Source organism: Lynx canadensis, chromosome C1, assembly GCF_007474595.2.
Source record: "Lynx canadensis isolate LIC74 chromosome C1, mLynCan4.pri.v2, whole genome shotgun sequence".
NCBI classification, from domain to species: domain Eukaryota; kingdom Metazoa; phylum Chordata; class Mammalia; order Carnivora; family Felidae; genus Lynx; species Lynx canadensis.
This window is the reverse complement of record NC_044310.1, coordinates 183,592,520-183,620,009: the sequence shown is the minus strand read 5'-3', so window position 1 is coordinate 183,620,009 and position 27,490 is coordinate 183,592,520. Positions and strand designations below refer to the sequence as shown.

General features: G+C 35.2%; 1 protein-coding gene across 1 annotated transcript; it reads left to right on the top strand.

The window, feature by feature from the left end:
* On the top strand, positions 1-25,567 carry BOLL (boule homolog, RNA binding protein). The gene is made up of 10 exons (XM_030327167.1): positions 1-21; positions 3,606-3,749; positions 6,273-6,364; positions 8,231-8,285; positions 10,243-10,318; positions 13,302-13,429; positions 20,218-20,289; positions 22,461-22,508; positions 23,532-23,660; positions 25,359-25,567. Exons 1-10 carry the CDS (start codon positions 1-3, stop codon positions 25,473-25,475), a joined length of 882 nt encoding a protein of 293 aa, XP_030183027.1. The 3' UTR covers positions 25,476-25,567.
* The last annotated feature ends 1,923 nt before the right edge of the window (positions 25,568-27,490 follow it).

Here is a 27,490-nt window from a genome sequence, read left to right as displayed (position 1 = left end):
ATGGAGACCGAGTCCGGGGCGGTGAGTACGGCAGTCAGGGCCTCCGGCCCCGGGATAGCAAGGGGAAGGAGCAACGTGGACTCCGTTCCTGAGGGGCTGGAATTGTGAAGTCTAGGGCCCAAACGCCCGCTATTTTTTCGGGAAGAAACGTGGACAGGATGCCCCATCGACCACCGTGAAGAGCGGCCTCCCTGCAGGCCCCGTCGGGTCGGGTCGTGGGGTCGGGAAGGTGGGAACCACCGGGCCAGGACCGGGTGTAGGCTGGCTGGGGGACCTCGGAAATGGCCGGAAGGTTTCAGGAGGCGGCGGGTGGCCGGGTCCTGTACAACAGGCGGGGCTGGGCTAGAAAAACAGCTTTCCCGCCGAAACCGGGCTCGGCACTGTCTTTGACGCCTGCTCAGGCCGGACTCCGCCCAGACGCCCACCGCAAGGGATTGCCAGGGCGGCTGACACCGCCTTTCCCTGGCTAGTCAGTGGGGACCGGAAGGCCGGAGAGACCTGGAGGGAGGGGTGGGGCACCGTGGCCCTGGACGGACCCAGACACTTTAATACCGGGTGTGCGCCCGAGACGCTGAGGTCCGGGTGGGGGAGGGGAGGGAGACGAAGCAGGCCTGAGGAGCTGAGGCGCTGAGGCGAGGTGCCACTGTGCCCCGCCCCCGCCCCTCTGGCAGCCAATCAGCGCGCGCCACGTGAGTGCCGAGTTGTTGCCGAAGCTCGAGGCCACCGTCGGGTCGGTGCCGTTGAGGGTTACAGCCACTGCTGCTAGCGGGTTTGCAGGTCAAAATTTCTCGCTGGCTAGCCTTCTTTTCCCTCCCGCACTTTGGTGGGGAGGGGGTGGATCCTCGTGTCAGTGCCCAAGTTCACGATGACCCGAGAGAACCCGAGGAAATTGTCGCAGCGGCCATATCCTCCAGCGCCTCAGCTTGCTGGCCTCAGAGGGGAAGGAGCTTCGAGGCCTTGACTGCGACGGTTAGCCTGCCCTCTTCCCGTTGTCTTCGCTGGCAAAGTGGATGATAGATTTCGAGGTTAATTCTCAAGGGATGGAGGCAGTGAGGGCACATTACTTTGAAGGAAATTTTTAATAAACTCTTTAGTGCTAGAAGTTTTGCTAAACTAAGAACCCTTACTTCTAATCTAACAACACCTGCCTAAGTGCTTTTCATACATTTGCAAAATTATTACCGGTGGAATCTGAGGCTTTATTAGCTCAGTGCATCGCCAACCTTCTCTGAGGAATTGAGATATTTCTGCTTAAGCCTTGTCACTACTAACATTATTTTCTAGGTTCTTTTCATATTGTATTCTTAAACCCTCTGCCTAATGGTTGGGATATCATGAGCAGGGAGAAGTGATTCATTCGTTTGTTCAACAAATTATTTATTGAACACCTGCTATGTACAATCTCCACTTTAAATGATCAGTGAACAAAATAGGCAAAATCCCTTCCCATATGAACATTGCACTACATTGGAAAGTGGTAAGCAATAAACATATGTAAACTATATAGTATGTTGGAAAGTGATAAGTGGTAAGAAGAAAAATAAGGCAGTAGGAACCCACAGTACAGCAGGAGCCTTAGAAATGAGAATGAAATGAACAGGATATAAAAAGTTGATGTTTTTCCTTTCTCGGTATCATCTAACTAGTTTCTCAAGATTGGAAATAAAGCACCTGTTCACTTTTGTTCATGTCCTTTCTCTGTGAAAAATAATGGAATGACTTTTATTTAAACAAATTGGAGAACAAATGAATTCATCTGTCGAACTTGTTTTTCAGAAGAAAATTTCATGAAGACTGATTTTTAAAATTTTACAATCTGTAAACAGACAAGATTGTATCTACTAGAGCTATGCTATTATCTCTAGCAATGCAAATCCACAGTTGAAAAATAAAACTAAGCATCCCAAAATCATCATTCTCTGCACTACCTCCTAGAAGTAAAGTGACTGAAGTTACAAATAACCTCCAAATGCCCAGAGAGAATGCTTTTAAGATTGGTTCCCCAATTTCTTTAATTGGAAACTACAACATAGCAGTTATTAAATGTGATGATTTTTCTGTGGGTTAATAGGTGTTTTTATGAACTCCCTTTTTAGGAATTTGTGTTGTTCCTCCTTAACACTAGATGCAGAATGGAACTCAATGAGGTCCAGCCTGTAGCCCTGTAGTCACTACTGGCCTAGTCATTTCTCTGTATATCTTGAAGGATTGACTTAGGGATCATGGTTTTATTGGCCAATTAAGTGAGACAGGAGAGCAACTATGAAAAAGAACAACTCCATTATCTATGTTGGAAATTCATTTTCATGTATTTGTTTCTCAGAGAATTGAAATTCTGAAACCAAGATTTTTGAAGCATACTCATTTAGTACATTAGACTGTCTGAGAAGCCTGTTTAATGTTCCCAGAACGAAAATAATTAGCAAGTGCTTAAATTGGTTTCTCTTCAAAATTCTATTCTCAAGTCTTGTTTTTTTGAGATGTAGGTTAAGAGCTTACCATCTTGCCATTATGCAAAGGCATATATGTTAATATATGTTTATTAGAATCTAAATTAGGCCCCCAACTTAGAATTATGAACATGTATGTACTGAGTTCAATCTTTGGTATAAAAATTTATGCCTATGAGATATAGGTATGTAAATTTCTTTTTTCTTTACAAAATCAGTTCAATCTTCAAATTGACAAGTGCATTTAAAACTTTGACTTTAGAGTTAAAAAACAGTGAACTTGAATGTCAGAATTTATGTCAGTGCCCTTTAGCCAAAGACTACCAGGAACATACTGTAGTTCACTAAAGTCGGGTGTATTGAATTGTTGCCACAAGGAAGAGCATGCACCATGGAGCCTTTTGGTAAGAGGGTGCTAGAAAAGAACTTACTATGGGATTTAGACTTGTGTTAAGCTCTTTTTAGATAGGGTTTAAGGAAGAGCGGCTTTACTGTGAGATGCATGTTGTCAGAAAGTGGGAGTAATTCTGCTAATTCTTATCTAGAAGGCAAGAAAAATAGATTGAAGCCAAAGCTGTGATTGATAAAGATGGAGCAGTTATATATATCAGCCAGAATAGAGGAATGTTTGGTCATTCTTATGGTTTGGACAATGCTTTTGTTTTTGTCAGAGTTCAGACATGGTTATGGAATGGTCTTGTTTTTGTTGTGATCCATCACAATCACAGAGTAACTTTGCCTAATGCCTGTTAACAAGAGAACAACCATAGCCTAGCTGTGAGTTCGAGGCCAACTCCTAACAACACCAGAACAAAGCCAGTTCCCAGCTGTCAGGGCTGCTTTTCTCTTTCTGTTTTTTGAGTTTAATATTCCTCAATACTTATAATATTTAAATTGTATATTTAATAATAATTCACAGAAACATTTTAAGTAATTAAGATTTTCTCTGTAGTGGAGTAGATTCTACATTTCCCATATTTTTATTGCTCCAAAAAAAGTATTAGTTCTAATTATAATCTTCATAATATTAAACTAAAATTGAAGTCTAAAATATTACATTTTGTCTAAATGACTCATCTTTTTGAAAGATATTGTTTTCAGCCTGCATCAAACTTCTACCCAATGCTAAAAGTTTAAAAGAATTTTATTTTACAGCAAACATCAAATCAGACGCAAACAGATTCATTATCTCCATCCCCTAATCCTGTGTCACCTGTGCCTTTGAATAACCCAACAAGTGCCCCAAGATATGGAACAGTGATCCCTAATCGCATCTTTGTAGGAGGAATTGACTTTAAGGTACCTATTTATGCATGTAACATAGTGTATTTTTTGCATTAGAAGTTATTTTATTTCTCAGAAAATTTTTGTACAACTGCAAAAATAACAATTGCTATTTCCATAATGATTAGTAGGTTTCACATTATCTTACTATAAAGAATCTTTTCAATACCAGTGTTGGTTAAAAAGAATATGTGTAATTTCCCATACAACGAAATTGAGGCTCACTGATATATCTGTAGGCTCCTAGCTGCTTCATGACAGAGTGAAGACTAGAATCCCACTATTTTGACTCATAGTTCCATATTCCTTATTTCACCATACCACACTAATTATACTTTATTATGTCATACTCCAAAAAAAAGTAATGCATGGTAATAATTTCAAAAAAAAACGCAATTTTTTAAAAAAACACAAAATTTAGTCCTATGAATTTGTTTCTTTATCCCAACTTTATTCTCAAGTTCCTATTGAATAACCTCCTAAACTTGCATCAAAATTGCTTTCCACCATCTAATTTAGAATCTGATCACAAAAAAAAAAAAAATGTCAGAATAAAACATCTTAACATTAATACACTTTAATAATGTAATCAGTCATTCTACTCTTTCAGAGAAGCTTAGTTTGTGAGATGTTTTAGCACCCCCATTTGGGAGGTAGTAGTAAACACCTATAGGAAAGGTCTGCATGCTATTTTAAGTGGAATATCCTTACTTCTAAGTGGATATGTAGAAAGATTTCCAAGTTTCCATATTATATATTGAAAATTACAGGGATAGTTGTCTTTCTTAATTAAAAAAAATCTTTGTGCCAAAGATGTGTCAAATAAATTCAACATTTATTACTCACTATTTCCCTATAATCAGTCTTTTGCAATTTGGATGAAAATACTTTTTTTCTTCTCAAGAGAAATGATACACATACTGTATTTGTGTATTTGTCAAAATAATGATTTTTAAGCAAGTATGTCATTGGTTCACTAAACATGAATAAAAATGATTTATAATGAAATGCTAATTTTTAAAAAGATTTTCTGTTTCTATGAAAAATATTAATGGCTGCCATAAATATTCGAGTTGAGTATTTTTGTTCAGAATTAATTTATATCATAAACACTTAGTATATTTTTAAATAAATTATCAATAGATGGAAATATTCATATGGTTAGGCTATTCTAGGTTATTGAATTTTATCAGCTACGTTATGAACTTAAGAGGCCATTGTTAGAACACAGTTGTACCTTTAAGGTAATGGCTAGGGTTCCCTCCCTGATACTTATACCGTTTCCAAAACCATAGACAAATGACAACAAGGAAATGAACATCCAGAGATGGGTTCCTGGATAGGTTTCTGTAGTAGCAAACAGTGTCAAACTTTTTAAAACTCTTCTTTTTGGAAGCTTATAGCCCATCCCTCTTGATACTTAATCATCTTGACTTTGTCTCCTTATTTTTCAACTAGGAAGTAGAGCTGCAAAATTGAACTAGTGATTCTTCTATCAGAGAATAGTTTGAATTGTTTTCAAATCTCTAACAGAAATTCTTCTGGCATTGGTTCCATTTGAGTTTATTGAAATAAGAGGCATTTAGTTATTCTTAAGATTATCTCAGTATTTGTCATCATCCAATTTACCAGGCTGTAGGCTACCAACTAAAACCTGATAATGTATATAAGAGGCATAGCACTGCTGTTGGGCATGCCTTTTTCTGTGTATATAAAGAAATTCTTTTCTAAAGATATTTAAAGTTTCCATGGGGTAGTTATACCTGAAACAGAAAATGAAATTACAATGAATTTAGTGTGAATATTGTAGGAAAAGATAAAATGAGTGTATTATGAGACTACTGCAGTTAAAACCATCTTTGTAGATATCTTGTGTATTATAGTCCAATGATGATTCAGATTTTTATTTTGAATATTATGATGTCATTATTTAGCTGAAATGTATGTTGAGTACAGATAAACTATCTAAAAACTCTAAATCTTGTAGCTACTTCATTGACATCACAAATTGAGTTCAAGTACTTTTAGAAATGTATTCCTTTCCTAAGACCTTACTGTTTCTGGAGACTGCTGATTAAAATAGATGGACTGGTATACACCAACAACTTAGTTCCACTGCCATGACCATGGGCCTCTCTGAGCCACAAAAAACAATAGTAATATGCCCTTACTATAGTTATAGCCGTGCCTAATTCAAGTTATTTTTTTAACTGGCCAACAAGAATTCCTTTAAATATGAGTGAACTTTCTTTTTGTTTTTAAAGCAATTCAGCTTAAATTTTTTTCATTGATTATAATAGTTTAACATCATAGTTACTGCATAAAGCAATGTATTTACATTGGTTTTAATAATTTAGTGGTTTTATATACTGTTTTTATGCTGAGAGGCATTCTTACGTTTATATTACTATTTGTTTACAATCTTTTCTGTCTCCAAAACAAGCATAAGACTTGTTTCATTTTTTAGCAATTAGAGGATATTTTAAAAGCCATTAAAAGCTATTAAAAGCAATTTTTTGTGTTTTCATTTTCCTTTAGACAAATGAAAATGATTTAAGAAAATTTTTTTCCCAGTATGGGTCTGTAAAAGAAGTGAAGATTGTAAATGACAGAGCTGGAGTGTCCAAAGGGTTAGTATTGCTATAGATAGTACATAGAATTAACAATTGTATTTTTATTGGCTTACTAGATTTGGTATGCTAACTTATTTTGATTCCATTTTTTAAAAAGAGAATTTCATGCTCTCTTCTTTCTTCTTGCCTTTAATCTGCATTGTGTGTGTGTGTGTTTGTGTGTGTGTGTGTGTGTGTGTATTTTGGCACAGGGGAGGACACTATAATATTCCTTAATTTGTTAGGAAGCTATTCTTGCATTGGCTGAGGAACTATTCAATGTTATGTAGCAAGCATTTAATGTTGGGTAACTAATGTCCAGTAGCTAAGGAACCAGAAGCTAAAGGAATCAGATGTTCTTGGAATTGTGTGCCTGCTTTAGACACAGAGATAAGGAACTAACCTGAGAAATATAACTCTAAAGAGAATGATTTTTAATTGCCAAATCAAAGAGAATAAAAATTGAGAAGAAATCAGGAGGATTTGTCTAGAAATGGCTAACGACCTTAGAGCTATTGCAGTGGACTGGTTTATACAAAAGCCAAATCTCAGAGAAGACGTAGTTTACATAGTGTACTTACTTAAGAAGTTTGATAGCAAAGTTAAAATGGGTAAGACAGAACTTGGTTGTAAATTTTTAAAAATAAAAAATAAAATTTTAAAAAATAAAATAAAATATCCATGGGAAAAAAATGGGTAAGACAGTGGAGATCAGTGAAGGATTATGTCCATTTTCTTGAAAGAGAGGCAGGACATACATAAGAGAAATGACTAACAAGGTAGATAGAAAATTCTACTAGAGGGAAGCAACTTGTAAGAATGTCAAGTGAGCACTTTGGAAGAGATGGGTTCCTGGAGAGATGTTATTTTTAAACAAATGAGATACTTCTCAGACTGACAAATAGTATTAGGAAGAAGTGAGATTGTAGCTCTTGTATTTGGTTAATAGAATTTGCAATATTTTGGTAATATCCACTTTTTACCACTAAAAACATAGATATGTAAACTGTATTTTATGCCTTTTCCACTGGGTGGTGTATGTGTTCTATCAAAAATTTAGTGTAAAAGTATTTCCTTAATCATTGTTTAATGTTTGGGCAAATAGAAAAAGAGAAATTCTTTGTTAGAGGAAGAAACTTTTTATATAATACAGTAACTATGAATTGAAGAAAATAGTCAAGATATTTAACACTACTCTAGTTTCCTTAAGTTACCTAAGTAGAAATTATGCTTGGCAGGGGGATATACTGTTTTATCTCTTTCATATCGTTTTGTCTATCTGTTTTGGCTTTTTGGACATTGCATTCAAAATATATTTGTATCTTGAATATTATATGAATTGTACTCTGGAGGTAACAATTATCCATGCAAACAGCAGGTAGAAAGTCTGGGATGTACATATTTTTTTATTTGTCTTTGGGAAATACTAGTAATTGCATTATCAGTTTAGATATGCTAATAATAATACATCCATATAAATAAACATTTACCAATTTAAAAAAATTTTGTGTTGAAATTTTTTTTCCCTACTCTGATTCCTATTTAAGCCAAACTTCTATTATTTTAAAAGGTGATTATGTCTCTGTACCAAAATTTATTGCATCCTAATTTGTAAGCCAGAACTTGAATCTTTCATGCTTTCCTGATTTATATACAAGTCAGATATGAAACTGTTTGAAGATCCTGGTTTGTTGTTTTTTTTTTTTAGTGTCCTGACTCTAAGAGGAGGTGACAGTGTTAAGCTGTGAATGATTCTCTTAAATTTTGCATGCTGGGCACCTTAGAAAACTGCTCACTACTACAGTGACCCATGCTTAAAAGAAAAAAAATTAATCTTAGTATAACTCTAATGTTCTAAAGAAAATAATTAATGCATTTTTTTAGGTATGGTTTCATCACTTTTGAAACACAAGAAGATGCACAAAAAATTTTACAAGAGGTAAGATCTCTTACTGTATTCAACTTCCTTTTTTGAAACTAATCCTTTAGGATATTTGTTTTAGTATTAGCATTCCAGTACAATGATCAATTGCTAGAAAAAATTTTTAACTTATTTGCATTTTAAGACTAACATTGGTCTCCAAAAAAATTGAATTAAAAAAAGATTAAGGGCACCTAGGTGGCTCAGTCAGTTGAGTGGTCAACTCTCGATTTTGGCTCAGGTCATAATCCCAGGGTCATGGGATCAAGCCCTGTGTCAGGCTCCACACTGAGTGTGAAGCCTGCTCGCCATTCTCTCTCTCTCCTTCTGGCCACTACCCTGCTCACACACTCTTGCGCTCTCTCTCTCTCTCTCTCTCTCTCTCTCAAATTAAAAAAAAAAAAGTTGTTGGCTTTTTTTTAAGATTAAACAGGGGTGCCTGGCTGGCTGAGTCAGTGGAGCATGTATTTCTTGATCTCAGGTCTATAGGTCTGAGCCCCAGGTTGGGTGTAGAGATTACTTTTAAAAACATATTTTTAAATATCTTTTTAAAAAAGATTAAGCATAGATTTTTATCAATAGAAAAATTCTAAATCATTGCATGCGTTTGTTTGTCAAGCTGTAATATAATTTTTTACTTTATTTGCTTAAACTAAGAACTTGGGGATATATCTTTTCTCAAGTGTTAGTTGATAGCACTTTGAATTCCTACAAACACTACAACACTAGAGTGAAATTATCTGAGATTACTTCCCTCTTGTGAAAAACGTTATATAAACTAAGAACATTCATAGAAAAAGTCTATAGCCTGCAGTTCAGTGTAATAACTAAATTTGGTAAATGTTAGTTAATTTTTAAGGAAAAAAATAGTTTGAATTATATATTAAATCACATGCAGCTGATCCCCACTATTCATACTAGTTATGTTCTTTAAAGTCACCATGAACACTGAATTGGCAAATATTGGACTGCTGTTCCTAGAAGAAATACAAGACTAGGTTCCCACAAGTTTCTGGTTACATTATTTTCTTCTTTGTTTTTTTTTTTTTAATGTTTATTTATTTCTGAGAGAGCACAAGCAGGGGAAGGGCAGAAAGAGAGGGAGACAGTGAATCTAAAGCAGGCTCTGAGCTGTCAGTGTGGGGCTTAAACTCACGAACTTTTGAGATCTGACCTGAGCTGAAGTTGGACACCTCACCAACTGAGTCACCCAGATGCCCCTACGTTATTTGCATTAACCAATTAATACATAACTTTGTTTTATGTGTTTCTGTTTAAAGACTTCATGTTAAATATATATTGTTGATTCATTAACATGGAACTCCTGTTCAACAGCATTATGTAACACATGCCTGAATTAAATTCATGTAACACATATTTTCTCCATAAGGCAAATGACATTCTTCTTGTGCTTGGGAATACTAGCCAGTACCTCAGCACCACACTTGAGGGCTATTTTAAATAGCAAAATAAAAAAGATAGCAAAATCACCAACATAAAACACAAAAATGCAAAAAACATGGCACTAAACAGAACATGAAACGGACTCTTGTTTTCACCGTAAGAGCTGAAACAAGAATGGACAGAGTATTCCCTTGTTTGACCTTAGCTGGGACCATATATGTCAGGCAATTAAAAATTTTCACCTCTCTGCTCATGTCCACTAGTAATCACTAAATTGCTACAAGTATTGATTTGGGGGTTACAAATAATTTTAATGAATAGGTGAATTCCCAAATATGGGATCTATGAGTAGAGGCTTGACTGTATTCCCATTAAAGAACTAGGGTCAAAGCATTGGAACCAAGATTCAAACCCATATCTTTAATATTCAAAGACTTTGTCCTTTCCAGTATTCCTTGCTGCTTTCAAAACTATTATAGTCTGAATTTTAAAAATGTTTCTCACTAGTTTTTCACTATTGATTTTATAAAACAGTAGTGCCAAAATAATAAAAAAAATTTTTTTATTCTAGGCTGAAAAACTTAATTATAAAGATAAGAAACTGAACATTGGTCCAGCAATAAGAAAACAACAAGTAGGAATTCCTCGTATGTATTGAGAACTAATGCATTTTCCAGTATTTTTACATGGTTCTTTTTTGAAATATTAGACTTTTTCTAGAATTTAATTAGAAAGTCAGACTTCTTTAATTTAATAAAGTTATTTCAGCAAAGTTGGTGATCAAATGAATATTTCTTACAAATTAATGTATGTTAGATTTTCAGGGGGTAGGGAAAATTTTACATAAATAATGGTGCTTACATATATTACATATAATTACATCTTTAAAGGAAAACTCTTCTAAAATAAAAATATAATTTAAAATTACAAAGGTAATTAGAAGTAATTTGGCATTATGAATTGGAAATTTTTATAATTAGAAAAGTAATTTAAAATTAGAAATTTAAATTTAAAATACTGAAAATAAAAATAAAGAACCAATATCAGAAACTTTAGTTGCATGGTAGGTACTATAACCCAACTAGATGTGTCATAATTATCAGAGGGAACAATTCCTAAAGCTTTAATAATTGGCTATATTATGTGCCTTTCTCAAATTTCTGCAAGGTTTTCAACTCTACTCTTCTTTTTTTCTCAATCTTCCTATTTATTGTATTAGGCATCTTTACAGTTTGCTTTTTACCTAAATATTTATTAAACTCTATAACAGTCTTTGGCTAGAAAATTCACAACTGAATTTTCTTATTCTTCCTTAGCTGTGTCCTAATGTCCACTGGGATGTGTAAAACATTAGGTGTTTATTGTACATCTGTTAACAAATTAATAGTTGTACTCATTTGGGTGGTCTATTTTAATTTAGAAGTTAATCAGGTTTAATTTTGACTTAGTTATTTGTTAATTTAGAAGATAACTGAAGTGTCCTCAGTAGATTAATACTTCTTTCTTGTTCCAAGAATTAAGCTGTTGACACGTAGTAACCATTTTTTATCACCAGCAGTAGGTATAAGTAGTAATGTTCATATTATGACCCACAAGTGGCTAAAAAAAAAAACAAAACATGAATCACTATGCTGAATGCTTTCAATCAGGTGGTGAATTTGAAAAGTATAGGGTTAAGTAAATAGTGGCATTAACCTTCAAATCTAGGACAGGTTGACTCCAAAGCTTATTATACTTTTCTGCAAATAAATATTAAGTATAAAAGTAGATTCTCAAGATACAGGGGATTCTTATCTCAATTTTTTCTCAGATCTGTTGCTTTTTTTTCCATCTCCATTACCAACATTCTAGTCTGAGCTACCCACTTTCCTTGCCTTGATTACTGGAAAAGCCTCCTAACTGGTCTTTCTGAATCCAGTCTTGGTACCTTCCAACCTATCATACACAAGGAAGCCGGAGTAATCTTTCAAAAGTGCACATCTTAAGTTATTTTCTGCTTATTTTTGAACTGTCCTTTATTTTTCTTCCCATGCTTTAGCCATCTAGCCTCATCTCAGTTCCAGAACATACCGTACTCCTAATATACACTATTTACCTAGAATGCTCTTTGCCATTCCATTAAAATCCCATTCATTCTTTAAAGCTCAGCCCAAACATCATTTACTCACAAATTAAATACAATTGGAACATTCATACTACCTAGTATAATAGACTACACTACGTCTTAATGTATTTATCAAAATTGTCTTAATTGATTAATTGTCTAGTTACCTAATAACTATCTTTCCCACAAGAGCCTAACTTCAATACGGTATGTCAATTTTTTTCTTTTTTCTTGTTGGCTGTATCACCAGCCAAGTTCAATGCCCTGTAACTGTACTGACTTAAAATTCATTCATTCATTCATTCATTCATTCATTCATTCATTTAGCAGATAAACCTGTGGTTCCTTGATTATCTTTGGAGGCAAATCCATGAACTTCATGAATTGTGTGCAAAATTTTGTTTCAGTATATATCTCTGAGAAAAGACTCCATGACTTTCATCAGATTCTCAAAAGGATGGGATTAAGAATCACTAAAGTAAGCAGTAACAACTCTAGATGAAATACAGTGAAAATATAAAGGCTGAGAAGCAGTAGTGCTGCTTAAAATGGTAGGCCAGTGCTACTCACAGTGTGGTTTGCAGCCAGTAACAGTTCACTTGGAATCTGTCAAAATGCAAATCCTCAGGCCCTATCCTAGACTTACTGAATCTAAATCTCTGCAAATGTGGCCCTGGATAATAAGCTATCTAGGTGATTCTAATGTATGTTAAGTTTTGAGAATCACTGATATACTGGAAGAAGGATTGCCAGTTCCAGTAATTTACATAAATTTGCTGGTCAAGTACTTAATCTAACTTGGTTTATATAAATTTTCCAAGTGTTCTCCTGACAAAAACATACATATTTTTTAATTTGGGGGGAGGAGTGTAATAACTTGATCTGAGAAAAGAGATGGGGACCCAGAACTAGCCACATGGAAGATTTGTGGTTATGTTTGCAACAGCAGCAGTTACAGCAAAGGGAAGCTAGAGAATAAGAGTTACAGTGTCAATGAATTCTAGTGAGAGTAGATCCAAAGAATTTGTGGGGTAGAACCAAAATCCCTTCAGGAAAGTATGGAATCTTTTCCAACCTCACTGATTTCATCATCTTTGGCCTTTTACAAATAAAAGGTCTTACTAAGGTCTTAGGAAATTTATTATAGTGTCTATAGTCTTCAGTTAACTTTATAATTTATATTTATAAAAATAATGGCCTTTCTGATAATAATTTAAATTGTTAAGCTTTGTGTTTCGTTACATTGGTACTAAAATCTAAGTTAATGAATTTTTAGTATTCTTTTTTGAACTTGTTTCTTTTTCTCTTATTCACCTTAAAGTAATAAAAGCTCTAAGATAGTAAGTTTAAAAACATATATTTCAAAGATACTTTAACGTATGGAATTTTTTTTTAATTTGCAACATTCAATTTTTACCATAACTATATAGGTGTATTAAGATAAACATTTTCAAATGTTCAGAAATTACCATTTTAAAAGAAAATTGAACATTTTAGTTATTGTTATTATTTAATCTTTGCTTTAGGTTCCAGTATAATGCCTGCAGCTGGAACAATGTATCTAACAACTTCAACTGGATATCCTTACACTTATCATAATGGTGTTGCTTATTTTCATACTCCAGAGGTAACTTCTGTTCCACCACCCTGGCCTGTAAGTAATTTTCATCTTAGAAGGTTTTCCATCTATTCTATTGATTTTGTAAAATATTTATTTCTGAGATATTTCAACCACAGACAAGCACAAATAATAATATAATCGCCATGTAGCTGCCACTTAAATTTAACAGATGTTAACATTTTGCCATATTTACTTAAGTTCATTTAATAGGGGGAAATAAAATATGAGAAATTCAGGTAAAGTCTCCTTGCCCCCACATTCTTACTCTCTTTTTCTCCTCAGATATATCCAGAATATATAACCAGAATGTCTTTCCTATCATTTTATGGTTTTTCTACACATGTAGGTGTCCTTAAACAATAGGTAGTATTACTTTGGGTGGTTTTTAAACACTATGTAAATAATCTAGTTTTTCTATTCAACATTATTTTTTAGAGATTAAACTATGCTGATGCTAGTATATCTAATTCACTTTTAATATTTTATAATATTCCATTATATCAGTGTATATTCCCCTATTGATGGACATTTTAAGTTTTTTTTCTGTAATCAAGAGTGCAGTGAACATCTAGCTCTTGTATGTATTGTGTGAGAGTTTGTCTAGGAAAGTGGTCTTCAAAGTTTTTTCTTCTACAGCCTCTAAAAATTTTCTGAAAAATTATAAATAGTCTCACTCATTTTTTTTTTAATTTTTTTTTTCAACATTTATTTATTTTTGGGACAGAGAGAGACAGAGCATGAACGGGGGAGGGGCAGAGAGAGAGGGAGACACAGAATCGGAAACAGGCTCCAGGCTCTGAGCCATCAGCCCAGAGCCCGACGCGGGGCTCGAACTCACGGACCGCGAGATCGTGACCTGGCTGAAGTCGGACGCTTAACCGACTGCGCCACCCAGGCGCCCCGTCTCACTCATTTTTAAGTTGACACCTTAAATTTGTCATAATTTTGTTTTTTTAATTTTTTAATGTTTGCTTATTTTTGACAGAAAGAGAGACAGAGTGTGAGTAAGGGATGGGCAGAGAGAGAGGGAGACACAGAATCTGAAGCAGGCTGTAGGCTCTGAGTTGTCAACACAGAGCCTGACACAGGACTCAAACTCACAAACTGTGGGATCATGACCTGAGCCAAAGTCAGACACTTAACCAACTGAACCACCCAGGAGCCCCTGAAATTTTAAATAATGTAGGAATATTGTATATTGTGGAGTATTGTAGATTTATTTTAGATACATTTTTATAAAACTTTGTAGCTGTATATTTCGTTTAAGAAGAAGTGTTGTGGGGTGCTTGGGTGACTCAGTCGAGGGGCTGACTCTTGATTTTGGCTCAGGTCATGATCCCAGGGTCATGGGATCAAGCCTTACTTCTCTCTCTCTCTCTCTTGTTCTCCCCCAGTGAGCCCCAGACTGCTCACAGTCTGTGAGTTTGAGCCCCACGTGAGGCTCTGTGCTGACAGCTCAGAGCCTGGCACCTCCTTCAGATTCTGTGTCTCCCTCTCCCTCTGCCACCCACCCCCACTCACGCTCTGTCTCTCTCTCTCTGTCTCACGCTCTGTCTCTCTCTCTCTCTCTCAAAAATAAATAAACTTAAAAAAAATCTTTTTTAAAAAAAGGATGGAAAATGTCTGCTCTAGAACTCAGTTAACAAAATTAGTCAGCCAAATAAAACTTTGTTTCTATTAGAAAATTCTGACCTTTAGTATTTTTATAATGTTTAAGTTCAAATGAATGAGTTAGTATGTATTCCTGTGACGATCATGTAACTTATTTAGTTCCCTCTATGAAATAAGGGACCATCTCCCCTTTAATATTTCTTTTTTTTTTTTTTAAGTTTATTTATTTTGAGAGAGACAACAGGGGAGGAGCAGAGAGACAGCAGAGCAAGAATCCCAGGCAGGCTCCAAGCTGTCAGCACAGAGCCTGCCACAGGGCTCAGTCCCACAATCTTGAGATTATGACCCGAGTGAAAATCAAGAGTCGGTTACTTAACCGACTGAGCCACCCAGGCACTCCTCCTCTTTAATATTTCTTATATAAACTCTTTTTGCTTTGCTATCTCCTATTTTTTAAGGGCATTGCCTTCTTGAATTGTTTCATGCCCTGTTGGTATTTATATTCCAGAACAAAGCACTATAACAGATCCAGGATGATTGAGAAGTGTGTCTTTCATTGTGAAGGAGAAGGGTAATTGTGAAAGGAGAGTTATGAAAAGAAGACAGACACATAGTACGCAGACATATTCACAAATCAAATCAGGAAGGAGTACATGTGTTAGGATCTAAAAATTAATACTCTTGGAGCACCTGGATGGCTCAGTTGGTTAAGCATCTGACTCTTGATTTGAGGTCAGATCATAATCTCACAGTTTGTAAGTACAAGCCCCACGTAGGGCTCTGTGTTGACAGTGCGAAGCCTGCTTGGGATTTCTCTCTCACCCTCTCTCTCTCTCTTCCCCTGCTCACGCACTCACATTCTCTCTCCCTCTCTCTCCAAATAAATAAATAAACTTATAAGAAAAAAAATTAATACTCTTAAACTTATTCATGCCTATGTACCACTGGAAAAATTTTGTATTCTCCTGCTGTAGCAGGATTCTCACACAGAGAGTCGTGACACCGAGGCTTTTTAATTTCCAGAAAGCAACTTTATTCATGCCGGCACCACTCAGTTGGGTTCATACCCAAAAAACTGAGCACCAAACATGTAGCATAGGTTTTTTATGCATTTTCTATTTCTTTGTCTCCCATATATGGTAACATACACACACATGTAGTCTGATTAAGTGTTCTCAGTTTACAACGTCATGAGGGATGTTGTCACATAGGCACATAGCCAGGTTACCTTGTTTTTTGTGGGTTTTTTTTTTTTTTCCTTTTCTCTCTCTCTCTCTTTTTTTTTTCTCTCCTTAGGGAGGGGTCCCTACCATACTAACTTGGTCTAGGCTACAATATATGCATAGAAGTAAAATTTCACATTATAAAGTATAAACATCTTTGACTAAATGTTGCCAAATGGCTTTCCAAATATACACTTTAGCTACAGTTAATGAAAGCTGCAATTTCTCCATAATCTGCCAACCCTTTAATTTTACATTTTTGCCAATGTTATTATGAAATAGTATGTTGTTTTTTTTATTTAATCATTGGTAAGATTTAACATTTCATGTATTTATTTGCCATTCTACTTTCTTCTCTGAGGTGCCTCTTCATATCCTTTGTCCAGTGGGGTTACTTATTTTTTTCCATTGGGGATTATTGTCTTTTTCTTGAGTTCATGTATGAATTTTGTTAGTTCTAGTTTGTGGCTTGTCCATTAACTTTATAAGTTTTGTCTTTGTCACATGCTAGTTCTTTTAATGTTAAAAAATATATTAATGTTTTCCTTTATGGCTTCATCTTTTAGTATCTTGTTTAAAAAAAAAAAACACTTCCTGGGGCGCCCGGATAGCTCAGTCGGTTGGGCATCTGACTTCAGCTCAGGTCATGATCTCACGGTCTGTGAGTTCGAGCCCCACGTCAGGCTCTGTGCTGACAGCTTCAGAGCCTGGAGCCTGCTTGGATTCTGTGTCTCCCCCTCTCTCTGCCCCTCCTCTGCTCATTCTCTTCTCTCTCTCTCTCTGTTTTTCTCTCTCTCTCTTAAAAATAAACATTAACAAAAATTTTTTAATTAAAAAAAACACTTCCTTATTACTCAAATATAGATATTTTATATTTTATTTGTAAAATACTATAGTGTTGCTGTTTTTCACATCTAGATCTTAAATCTGGAGTTCATATATTGACTAATTCATCATCTTCCACTGTTTTGAAATGAATCCTCTGTGAAATGCCACACTTCTGGGGTGTGGGTGGAGTGGGGTCTTCTTCTGGGCTCTCAGTTCTATTCCACTGGTGTATTTGTTTGCCCTGCCCAATTCTCTTTTAGGTCCTGTTGCTTTAGAACTATTTAAAATCTGGTAGGGCAACCCTATCACTTTTTTCTTCAGGAGTCTCTCATCTATCCTTAAGTCTTTATTTTTATAAATATAAATATTATAATCCAGCTTGTTCAATTCTGTGAAAAGCCTTTGTTGGGTATTTATTATAATTGCATTAAATATGTAGATTAATTTGTGTATAATACCGCATTTTATTATTTTTTTTTAAATTTTTTTAATGTTTATTTGTTTTTGAGACAGAGAGAGACAGAGCATGAACAGGGGAGGGTCAGAAAGAGAGGGAGACACAGAATCTGAAACAGGCTCCAGGCTCTGAGCGGTCAGCACAGAGCCCGATGCGAGGCTCGAACTCACAGACTGCGAGATCATGACCTGAGCCAAAGTCGGCCGCTCAACCGACTGAGCCACCCAGGCGCCCCTATAATACTGAATTTTAACATCCACAAACATTTCGTTAGGTTTTTTATTTCCATCTATCCATAAAATTTTCTTTCTCCAGGAAATAGTTTAGTACATCTTTTGTTGGATTTATTCTTAAGTACTTTATGGTTTTTGTTAATTTTAAGAATGACATTTTTTAAATCACATTTCCTAATAGGTTGAGACTCATAGGTAGTAATGCTTTTGATTTTTAAGTGTTCATATTCTATCAGTAATCCTTCAAAACTCTTATATAGACAATCATTTATTATTCAGTATAGTTATTTTTTTCTGCTCTTTTCTCATTTTTTTTCCCATTGAGTTATTGCACTGGCATTGTCTCTGCTACAGTATTTATATAACAACATGCCCTTGTCCTTGAAAAAGGAAACAAGTTTAGTGATTTCACCATTAAGTTTTGTATACATATACTGTAGATTTTGGAAGATAATCTTAGATTTAACGAAGGTTTCTCAACCTCAGCACCAGACATTTGGGGCCAGATGATTCTCTGTTGTTGGAGGCTCTCATGTACATTGGATGTTTAGCGGTGTCCTAGCCTCCTCACATCTATAAAAACCAAAAGTATTGTCAAATGTTCCCTAGAGGGGCAAAGTCACCCTGATCAATTAAGAAAGGTGTTTTACATTCTGTTTGCTAAGAAAGAAAGAGTATTAAATTTATCATGAAAAAGTATTGAATATTTTTCCTTAAACATATCTATTTTTTTTTATTTTTTTAATGTTTATGTATTTTTGACAGAGAGAGAGAGAGGGAGAGAGAGAGCATGAGTGGGGGAGGGGCAGAGAGCGAGGGAGACACAGAATGCCAAGCAGGCTCCAGGCTCCAAGCTGTCAGCACAGAGCCCGACGAGGGGCTTGAACTCACACACTGCAAGATCATGACCTGAGCTGAAGTCGGACGCTCAACCGACTGAGCCACCCAGGCACCCCAGACATATTTATTTTTTAATTAATTATTTATTTTTTAATTTATATCCAAGTTAGTTAGCATATAGTGCAATAATGATTTCAAGAGTAGGTTTCTTAATGCCTCTGACCCATTTAGCCCATCCCCCCTCCCACCACCCCTCCAGCAACCTTCTGTTTGTTCTCTATATTTAAGAGTCTCTTATGTTGTATCCTCCTTCCTGTTTTTATATTCTTTATGCTTTCCTTACGTTGATCTGTTTTGTATCTTAAATTCCCCATATGAGTGAAGTCATATGTTATTTGTCTTTCTCTGACTAATTTCGCTTAGCATAAGGGGTATTGAATTTTAACAAATGCTTTTTCTATGTCTGCTGAGATTTTTCCCCCTTTGTTATTAGAAATTAAATAAATTAATATAGTAAATTACATTATTTTCTAATGTTAATCTCTTTACAATTTTATTAACATATGATAGTCTGAAAATTGTACAATGATACTTTTTTCATTTTGTGGGTGGGGTGGTACGGTGAGAACTAAAATAAAACCACATAAGTTAGATCCCATATTGGAAACTGAATTTTAACTGCTATCGTTAAAGCTTATTTTAACTATCCTGTAATACAATTTGCCTGTTTTATTAGTCTGATTTTAAATAACCTAATTTGGGGTTTACTCTATTACTTTGAATAATTAAGTGTTATGTGTACTTTTTCAAACATAGAGAAATCACTTGAAGTTTATTGGATGATTAACTCATTTATTTTTTTTTAATGTTTATTAATTGAGAGAGAGAGAGAGAGAGAAAGAGAGCACATGTGCACGTGAAAGCAAGCAGGGAAGGGGCAGAGAGAGAGGGAGAGAGAGAATCCCAAGCAGGCTCCACACTGTCAGCATACAGCTGGACATGGGGCTTGATCCCACGAACTAGGAAATCATAACCTGAGCCAAAATCAAGAGTCGGCCGCTTAACCAACTGAGCTACCTAGGCACCCCGGATGATTAACTCATTTAAGTGTCAAATTAATAAAACAGAATTTGATAAATGCTTCAATAAGAAATGTATTTGCCTTAATTAAATGTATAACAAAGGAATAGGATTTAATTATTTGTAAGTAGTGGGAAATCAGTGGCAAAATTAGATGTGATTATTCATTCAGTTCTGTATGTTAACATTATCTATTGCTGGTCTCATGATGGAAATAGGCATCATCACCTTAAGTCCAACTGCCATTTTCTTTTAAAAAATTCTCTTAGAACTATATTTTCATAGTCTGGACTAAACAACTTTTCTAGTGGTGGTTTTAGCATTACCATGGAAATGAAACCAAATAAAAGTGGGACTACTGTGATGATTTTAGTAGACTTAAGTGGGGTTGGTAATTCTATCAATAACAGGTGGAAAAATGACATTTCCAACCATAGACCACAGGTTGACTGGGTTTAGGTAACAATTCGAGATAAATTTTGTAAAAACTATTTTAAAGAATTTTGCTTAGGCCTAAAATAATTTTTCACTTTTTTTTTCCTCTTATAGTCACGTTCTGTATCTAGTTCCCCTGTGATGGTAGCTCAGCCAGTTTATCAGCAACCTGCGTATCACTATCAGGTAAACATGAAATTACAATTAAAATTCTCTTTAATACCTTCAGTCCTTTTTGGGTAAATTTCATTGTATTCTTTCTCATGCAATAACTCTAGTAATTAAAATGAGATACTTAAGCCTTGATAACAGTGGGGTTTTTTTTTCTTATGGGGAACTAAACAATATCATACAAGAAGGTAGAATGTTTGCTTCATTTAACCAAATGTAATGAGGTCAGTTTTGCTCCATTTGGCTAACATTTAATCTAAAAAGTCTTTAGAAATTCCCAAAGCAACATACAGATAACACATTCAGGGTCACAGGCTAATTTTTTAATGTTATTGTTAACATTATATTACTTCCTTGCTATTATATTTAACATAATCTATATTAAAATAAGCCTCTTTTAGTTAACCAACACTCTTCTGTTAATTCTGTGGGAGATTGGTGATAAGTGATCCATAATGCCAGACTATTTTGGTGTTTTGCAAATAAAGATTTGTTTACATATCTTGTATTTGTATTACATATCTTGTATTTGTTTACTTACTGTCTCTGGCTGCTTTTGTACTACAATGACAGAGTTTAGTAGTTCTAACAGAGATACTATGGACTGCAAAGCTTAAAATATTTACTCTCTGGCCCTTTACTTGCCAACCTCTGATCTATAGCATTCACAAATAAAATCACATTCTTTCTTACTTCTGGAATATTGGAAGAGAATTTGTTTCTTTTTTTTTTTTTTTTTTTAACTTTTAAAATACACCCACATCAAGTGTTAAGTTTACTGGAATTCTTTTTAGTATTAGACTCAGTTTTGGGAGGGAGGGTTATTTTAGATAGAATTTAAAATTTAAATTTATTTAAATTTGTTATATTATCATATGTTAATGTATATTATATTTTTTTTAATGTTTATTTTTGAGAGAGAGACAGAGACAGAGTGCAAGCAGGGGAGGGGCAGAGAGAGAGGGAGACCCAGAATCCAAAGCAGGCTCCAGGCTTTGAGCTGTCAGCACAGACCCTGATGTGAGGCTCGAACCCACAAACTGTGAGGTCATGACTTGAGCTGAAGTCTGGCACTTAACCAGTTGAGCCACCCAGGCACTCTAGTGTATATTATATTATTATGCTATATTGCTTATTTTTAAATAAAGTTATCAATTCTATTAGCATGCTAAATATAAAATATCTAAAGTATTTCCTTCATTTACTAAAGATGAAAATAACTTAATGGCATATATTTAAAATACATATGTGGTATCACTTTTTCTAAGCTGCCTCAAAAGTTTAGCAGAAGCCTCAAAGACAAAACATTAGGTACTGCAGCTTTTAACACGACCAGCCAAATATTGTGAAACCAGTTTGAGGACCCTTAGCTTATTGTCCACCTTGAACACAATGAGGGGAAGCTGAGATTGCTGAGGGAGATTGGTAGCAAGGTTTTCTTGAATAAAAGAATTGTTAGAATGCTATGGCATTTCCCCTTCTTCTCAACCAAGTAAAGAGGACATCAGAGAATGACTAAGAAAGCTTAATGCACCTGACTTTGGACTAAAAAAGTCCAAAGAAGCAGCTGAACTAGTCTCTGGAGGCAGAGCCTGGAGAGAAGGCTACAGTGGGAATGTGTTGAACTTTTACTCACAACAAGAAAGGTTTATATGTCCCAAGAGCAAGATGTGAACCTCACAGAAGAGACCCTTTTCAAAAAACTTTAAGATGACCCCAATAAAGAAAGAATATGTGTGAAGTAGACTTCTAGAATCAAGGGCTAGAAATGTAGTTAGAAGTTCTCAGCAGGGAGATCACCAAAGAATCCAGTAAACTACCTAACTAGAGAGTCCGCATTTGGAATCTGCCACACCCCAAGAAGTGCTCTGTCCTAATTTTTATCTAGGGTCAAGGAAGAAAAGCTCAACCCAGTGCTTTTAAAGTGTCAGGGGGTGAGAAAGAATGCTACATGTCATATATTTTTTTTTCATTGCCTAATTCGAACTCACAAAGATTTACACATATTTTCTTCTAAGAGTTTTATAGTTTTAGCTCTTACATTTTTAGATCTTTGACCCAACTTGAGTTAATTTTTGTATATAGTTTGAAGTGTAGGGATCCAACTTCATTCTATTTGCATGTAGATATCCAGTTTTGACCCCTGTTTATAATGTGGGTGGGTTTGTTTCTGTTTTTCATTTTAGGCCCCTGCACAGTGCCTACCAGGACAGTGGCAGTGGGGCGTTCCTCAGGTAAATATTAACTTTTTTAATTGTATTTTTATGAAGACTATATGAATATTAAGGTCAGGAGAACTAGATTTGAGATGTTCCTTTTCTATTTAGTAACTGTGATACCTGTGGCAGTTTGTTTAATTACTATATTTCTTAGCTTCCCCATTTGTAACATGGAAGTAATGATACCATACCTTTGTAAGTTTCTTTACCTGATCTTTGTGAAGATCACATGAGATCGTGTTAGTGAAAGCATTTTGTTAAAAAGTGAGTACTTATATAAACATGCAAAATTACTTTTTATTTTTTTTTTATTTTATTTTAACGTTTATTTATTTTTGAGACAGAGAGAGACAGAGCATGAACGGGGGAGGGTCAGAGAGAGAGAGGGAGACACAGAATCTGAAACAGGCTCCAGGCTCTGAGCTGTCAGCACAGAGCCCAACGCGGGGCTTGAACTCACGGACCGCGAGATCATGACCTGAGCCGAAGTCGGCCGCCTAACCGACTGAGCCACCCAGGCGCCCCTACTTTTTATTATTAATATTATGGGGAAATGTAGCATTTTTCCAGTTTTATTTCAAATTTTTCTTCAGTTTGACTATGCTCCTTAGTAAAATTCCATTTCTCAATTTTTGATACAAACAGTATACCACCAAAAAGACTATTTAATGACATTTTGCATTCCCATGTGAAGTCACAAAGCTGAGAATAGGTATTTATGCCAATTTAAACACTGTAAGTTATATTATTACAACCTTCAATAGTGATCTTAATATCATTATTATCTGAATTTATAAATGAGGTTCTGAAGCATTAAGAAACTTTAGTATTTACCAGTGATAAAGTTCTTTGATCACATCTACACAATTGGAATTTATAATAACCAAGAACTCCTTATTTGTTGTTAAGATACTTCTATCCTATTCCTGGAAAAGAACTTCAGCAAATTATGAAACAAATATTTCTGTCATCTGTTGGGTAAGTTATTTGGTTTAACTGGAATCATATTTGATTTGGAAATATGGCTTTGTGTTTTAGTCTCCTGCATCTTCTGCTCCATTCTTATACCTGCAACCTTCTGAGGTTATTTATCAACCGGTGGAAATCGCACAAGATGGTGGATGTGTCCCTCCTCCACTGACTCTGATGGAAGCCTCAGTTCCAGAGGTATGTATTAGTCTCAAAGTAAATTATCTATAACTACCTCATCGTTATATTTTATTTCTTTTTCTTTTCTAAAGATATTTAAGACCCTCATGGAAGCTGCACATCTTTTTTCTTTGATTTATTCACATCTTTTCCTCTTTAATATCTAAGAATGCTCCAACTTAGACTTCTTCATTAACTAGTTCTGAACCATTTCTGAAATTAGCTGTTCACTGTACTAGGCTAATCCCTGACTTGATCTCCTTGAAAGAGTAAGGTACCAAATACTTCTCTTTCTTTTGGTTTGCCTGTCAATCTGTATTGTTACTAACATTCTGTCAATTAAAAGCATATAAAAATTAAAGAAGAAAATAATCTAAAAAAAATCTTCCTTTAAAATGTAAATCAAAATACTTCATAACTACAAATTGTAAATATCATGTTCAGTGTCTTTAAACTACATTTCCAAATCATTACTTACCTTACCATCTATGGGCCAGGAACTGTACAGGTATGTTTTAAATCAGTGTTATGAAAGATTAGAAAATTAACACCCACCTCCCAATTAGAGTGTATTATATTACTTTTTTATATTACTAATGTTTATAACATTATGATGACATTCTGGAACAATAATTTCCACAATTGGATCTTAATGTTACTATCACTACTTCTACTAGGATTTCTCCATTTTTCATCTTACCCTCCATCACCTGGTTGACTGAATCTTCAAGAACTCATTGTTAAAGAAAGCTTGTGGTTGTTACATTCTCTTAAGAGATTTCTTACATACTTGTTTGTTGAATATTGTTTGTTGTCTATAAATCTGAAAGACAGTTACACTAGCTGTAAAATAGCTACATCATACTGCCAGAACAAAGTACAACAAATTATGGCTTAAACAACAGACATTTATTGTCTTAGAGTTCTAGAGACTCAAAGTTGAAGACCAAGATGTTGGCAGGATTGGTTCAGTCTGAGGGCCATGAGGGAAGCATTTGTTTCAGGCTTCTCTTCTTAACTTGTAGATGGCCATCTTTCCCCTGTGTCTTCACATTATCTTTGTCTGTGTCTCTGTGTCCAAATTTCTCGATTCTGTGAGGATAGCAGTCATACTGGATTAGGTTCCACCTTAATGACCATTTAACTTGATTATCTCTATAAATATCCTGTCTACAAATAAGGTCACGCTCTGATGTACTAGAGGTTAGGACTTCAAAACAGAAGTTTTGAGGGAACACAATTCAACCCTTAACAACACTATTTAATTATAGAACTTCCGGTGTACTCTTCTCTGGTGTTAAGAAGTTTGAAGCCAGCCTGATTTTCTCCCTGGTACATAATTTGCTTTTTCTTCTTGCATACCTGGAGAAGTGAGGTGTGTTCTTAGTTGTCTTTGTACATACTATTCCCATCTTCTTTCCCTAATTCTTCAAATTCAAGCATCAATTCCACTAGAAAACTTTTCCTGACTACCTCCCTGACTTTCTTAAGCTAAATAAAGTAGTTCTTTTCTTTTCTCCTATACGTTTCATAGGATTTATGGTAATTTTGGCTACTCAGCTATCCCCAATCAGTCTATAAATTAATTAAAGATAGTGTGTTTTTCATTTGTGTTCCTCTATTAGGTAGCAAAATTCCTGTACATTGTAATGCTGAATAAATATTTTGAATTAATAAATGAAAAGCAATAATTTTTTTTTCTTTTTTTGTTAACAGCCTTATTCTGATCATGGAGTTCAAGCAACATATCACCAGGTTTATGCTCCAAGTGCCATCGCTATGCCTACACCTGTGATGCAGCCTGAGCCAATTAAAGTAAGAAGTTTGTTTTGATTTTTTGGTGTTTTTTCAGTCATTTCAAGTTTTTCAAATTTATTTTCTGAAAAGGAACAACTTTGGATATTTAGATCACATTTGTGATCAGAAGAACAGAATTAATGAACTTTTTCATGTGAAGGATGTACAATTCTAAATTATAATTTTTATTTATTATTTTTGAACACGTTATAAACCATACATGGTCAAAAATGTTTTATTTACTGTAGTAAAATACATATAACTTAGGGGCGCCTGGGTGGCGCAGTCGGTTAAGCGTCCGACTTCAGCCAGGTCACGATCTCGCAGTCCGTGAGTTCGAGCCCCGCGTCGGGCTCTGGGCTGATGGCTCAGAGCCTGGAGCCTGTTTCCGATTCTGTGTCTCCCTTTCTCTCTGCCCCTCCCCCGTTCATGCTCTGTCTCTCTCTGTCCCAAAAATAAATAAACGTTGAAAAAAAAAAATTAAAAAAAAAATACATATAACTTAAAATTTGCCATTTTAAGTGTACACCTAAGTGTTAATTAATTACATCCACAATGCCGTGCAACCATTACCACTATTTCCACACTTTTTCATTACCCCAAATAGAAAATCTGTACCCATGAAGCAATAACTTCCAATTCTTCTCTCCCTACAAATCCCTGGTAACCTCTAATCTACTTTTTGTCTCACTGAATTTGCCTAGATATTTCATATACTCAGATTTTGGTTATGTGTGTTAATGGAATGTGGCATTTATATGGGGAGATAAAAACAGTTAACAATCTATTCAGCTAGTTTGGGAACTGCTCATGCATCCTAAATCAGATGCATGCCAAAGAGTGGGAATCTAGTTAGATGCATGGATATACTCAATATATTTCAACTAAATTCTTCTTATTCCCTTATGACCTTCAATAAAAGTTTCTTATTGAAACTCTTCATCATTACTTGGGGGAATTGGGACTACATCTCTAAGTGAAGAATCACAGATTGATTAACTATTGTGATGGTAATATGAATCTTGCTTGCAGTGTACTTTGGTAAGGAATGTAGGCATATTCTATGACAAAATGATGGATGATTTCACAGTCATATTTATGCTTCTGAGCCATCCCATGTGTTAGAACTTGGTACCAAGACAGTCTACTTTAAGGAGCCTCCCACTCTCTCATATCCCCTCATCCCATTACCACTCACTGCATCCCTTCACTGCTATTACTACTGTACTGTACACATGAAGTAAAACCATAATGGTGACCTAGTGTCAAAGCCTAGAGTGTTCCTAAACTTTATTTATAGAGTTATTATACTATCAAAATTTTCTAAAACAGATTTCCTCTGGTGTTAACATTTTCTCCTAATATACTTCTCTAGGAATAGCTAAAGAGCTTTGCCATATTAAGCAAGTACTAATTACTTTCAGTTACTGATCATATACACTATATATATAAACACAAAGGATTGAAGTTTTATTGCTTGAGTGGTACTAGAAGAAATTTCCAAAGAATGTTAATGTTACACATTCTTTTTTTTTTTTTTAAGTTTGTTTATTTACTTAGAGAGCGCTAGCTGGGCAGGGGCAGAGAGAGGGGGAGAGAGAGAGAGAATAGAATACCAAGCAGGCTCCACACTGCCAGTGCAGAGCCTGATGTGGGGCTCAAACTCACACACCGTGAGATCATGACCTGAGCCAAAATCTAGAGTCAGACACTTAACCGACTGAGCTACACAGGCACCCCTAATGTTACACATGCTAATTTAAAGTTTAATTCCTCTAGTTTAAGAGTAAACACTTTTCTACATTTTCTTAAATCTATGAATAGGAAATGAAAGAAGTTATACAGAGAAACTAGTATCTTACTCCTTAGTCACATAAAAAGTACATTTATGTTGCATATAAATCATAACAGAGTCATGAAAAGGTAGGTATCTTCTCTTTTTTCATATATAAGCCTAAAACTGGAATCAGTAACCTGTCTCTTCATGTCTAAAGAAATGCTGCTAGAAGGAACTTTCCCCGTTCTATCCTGATGCAGATCTTTGCTTTACT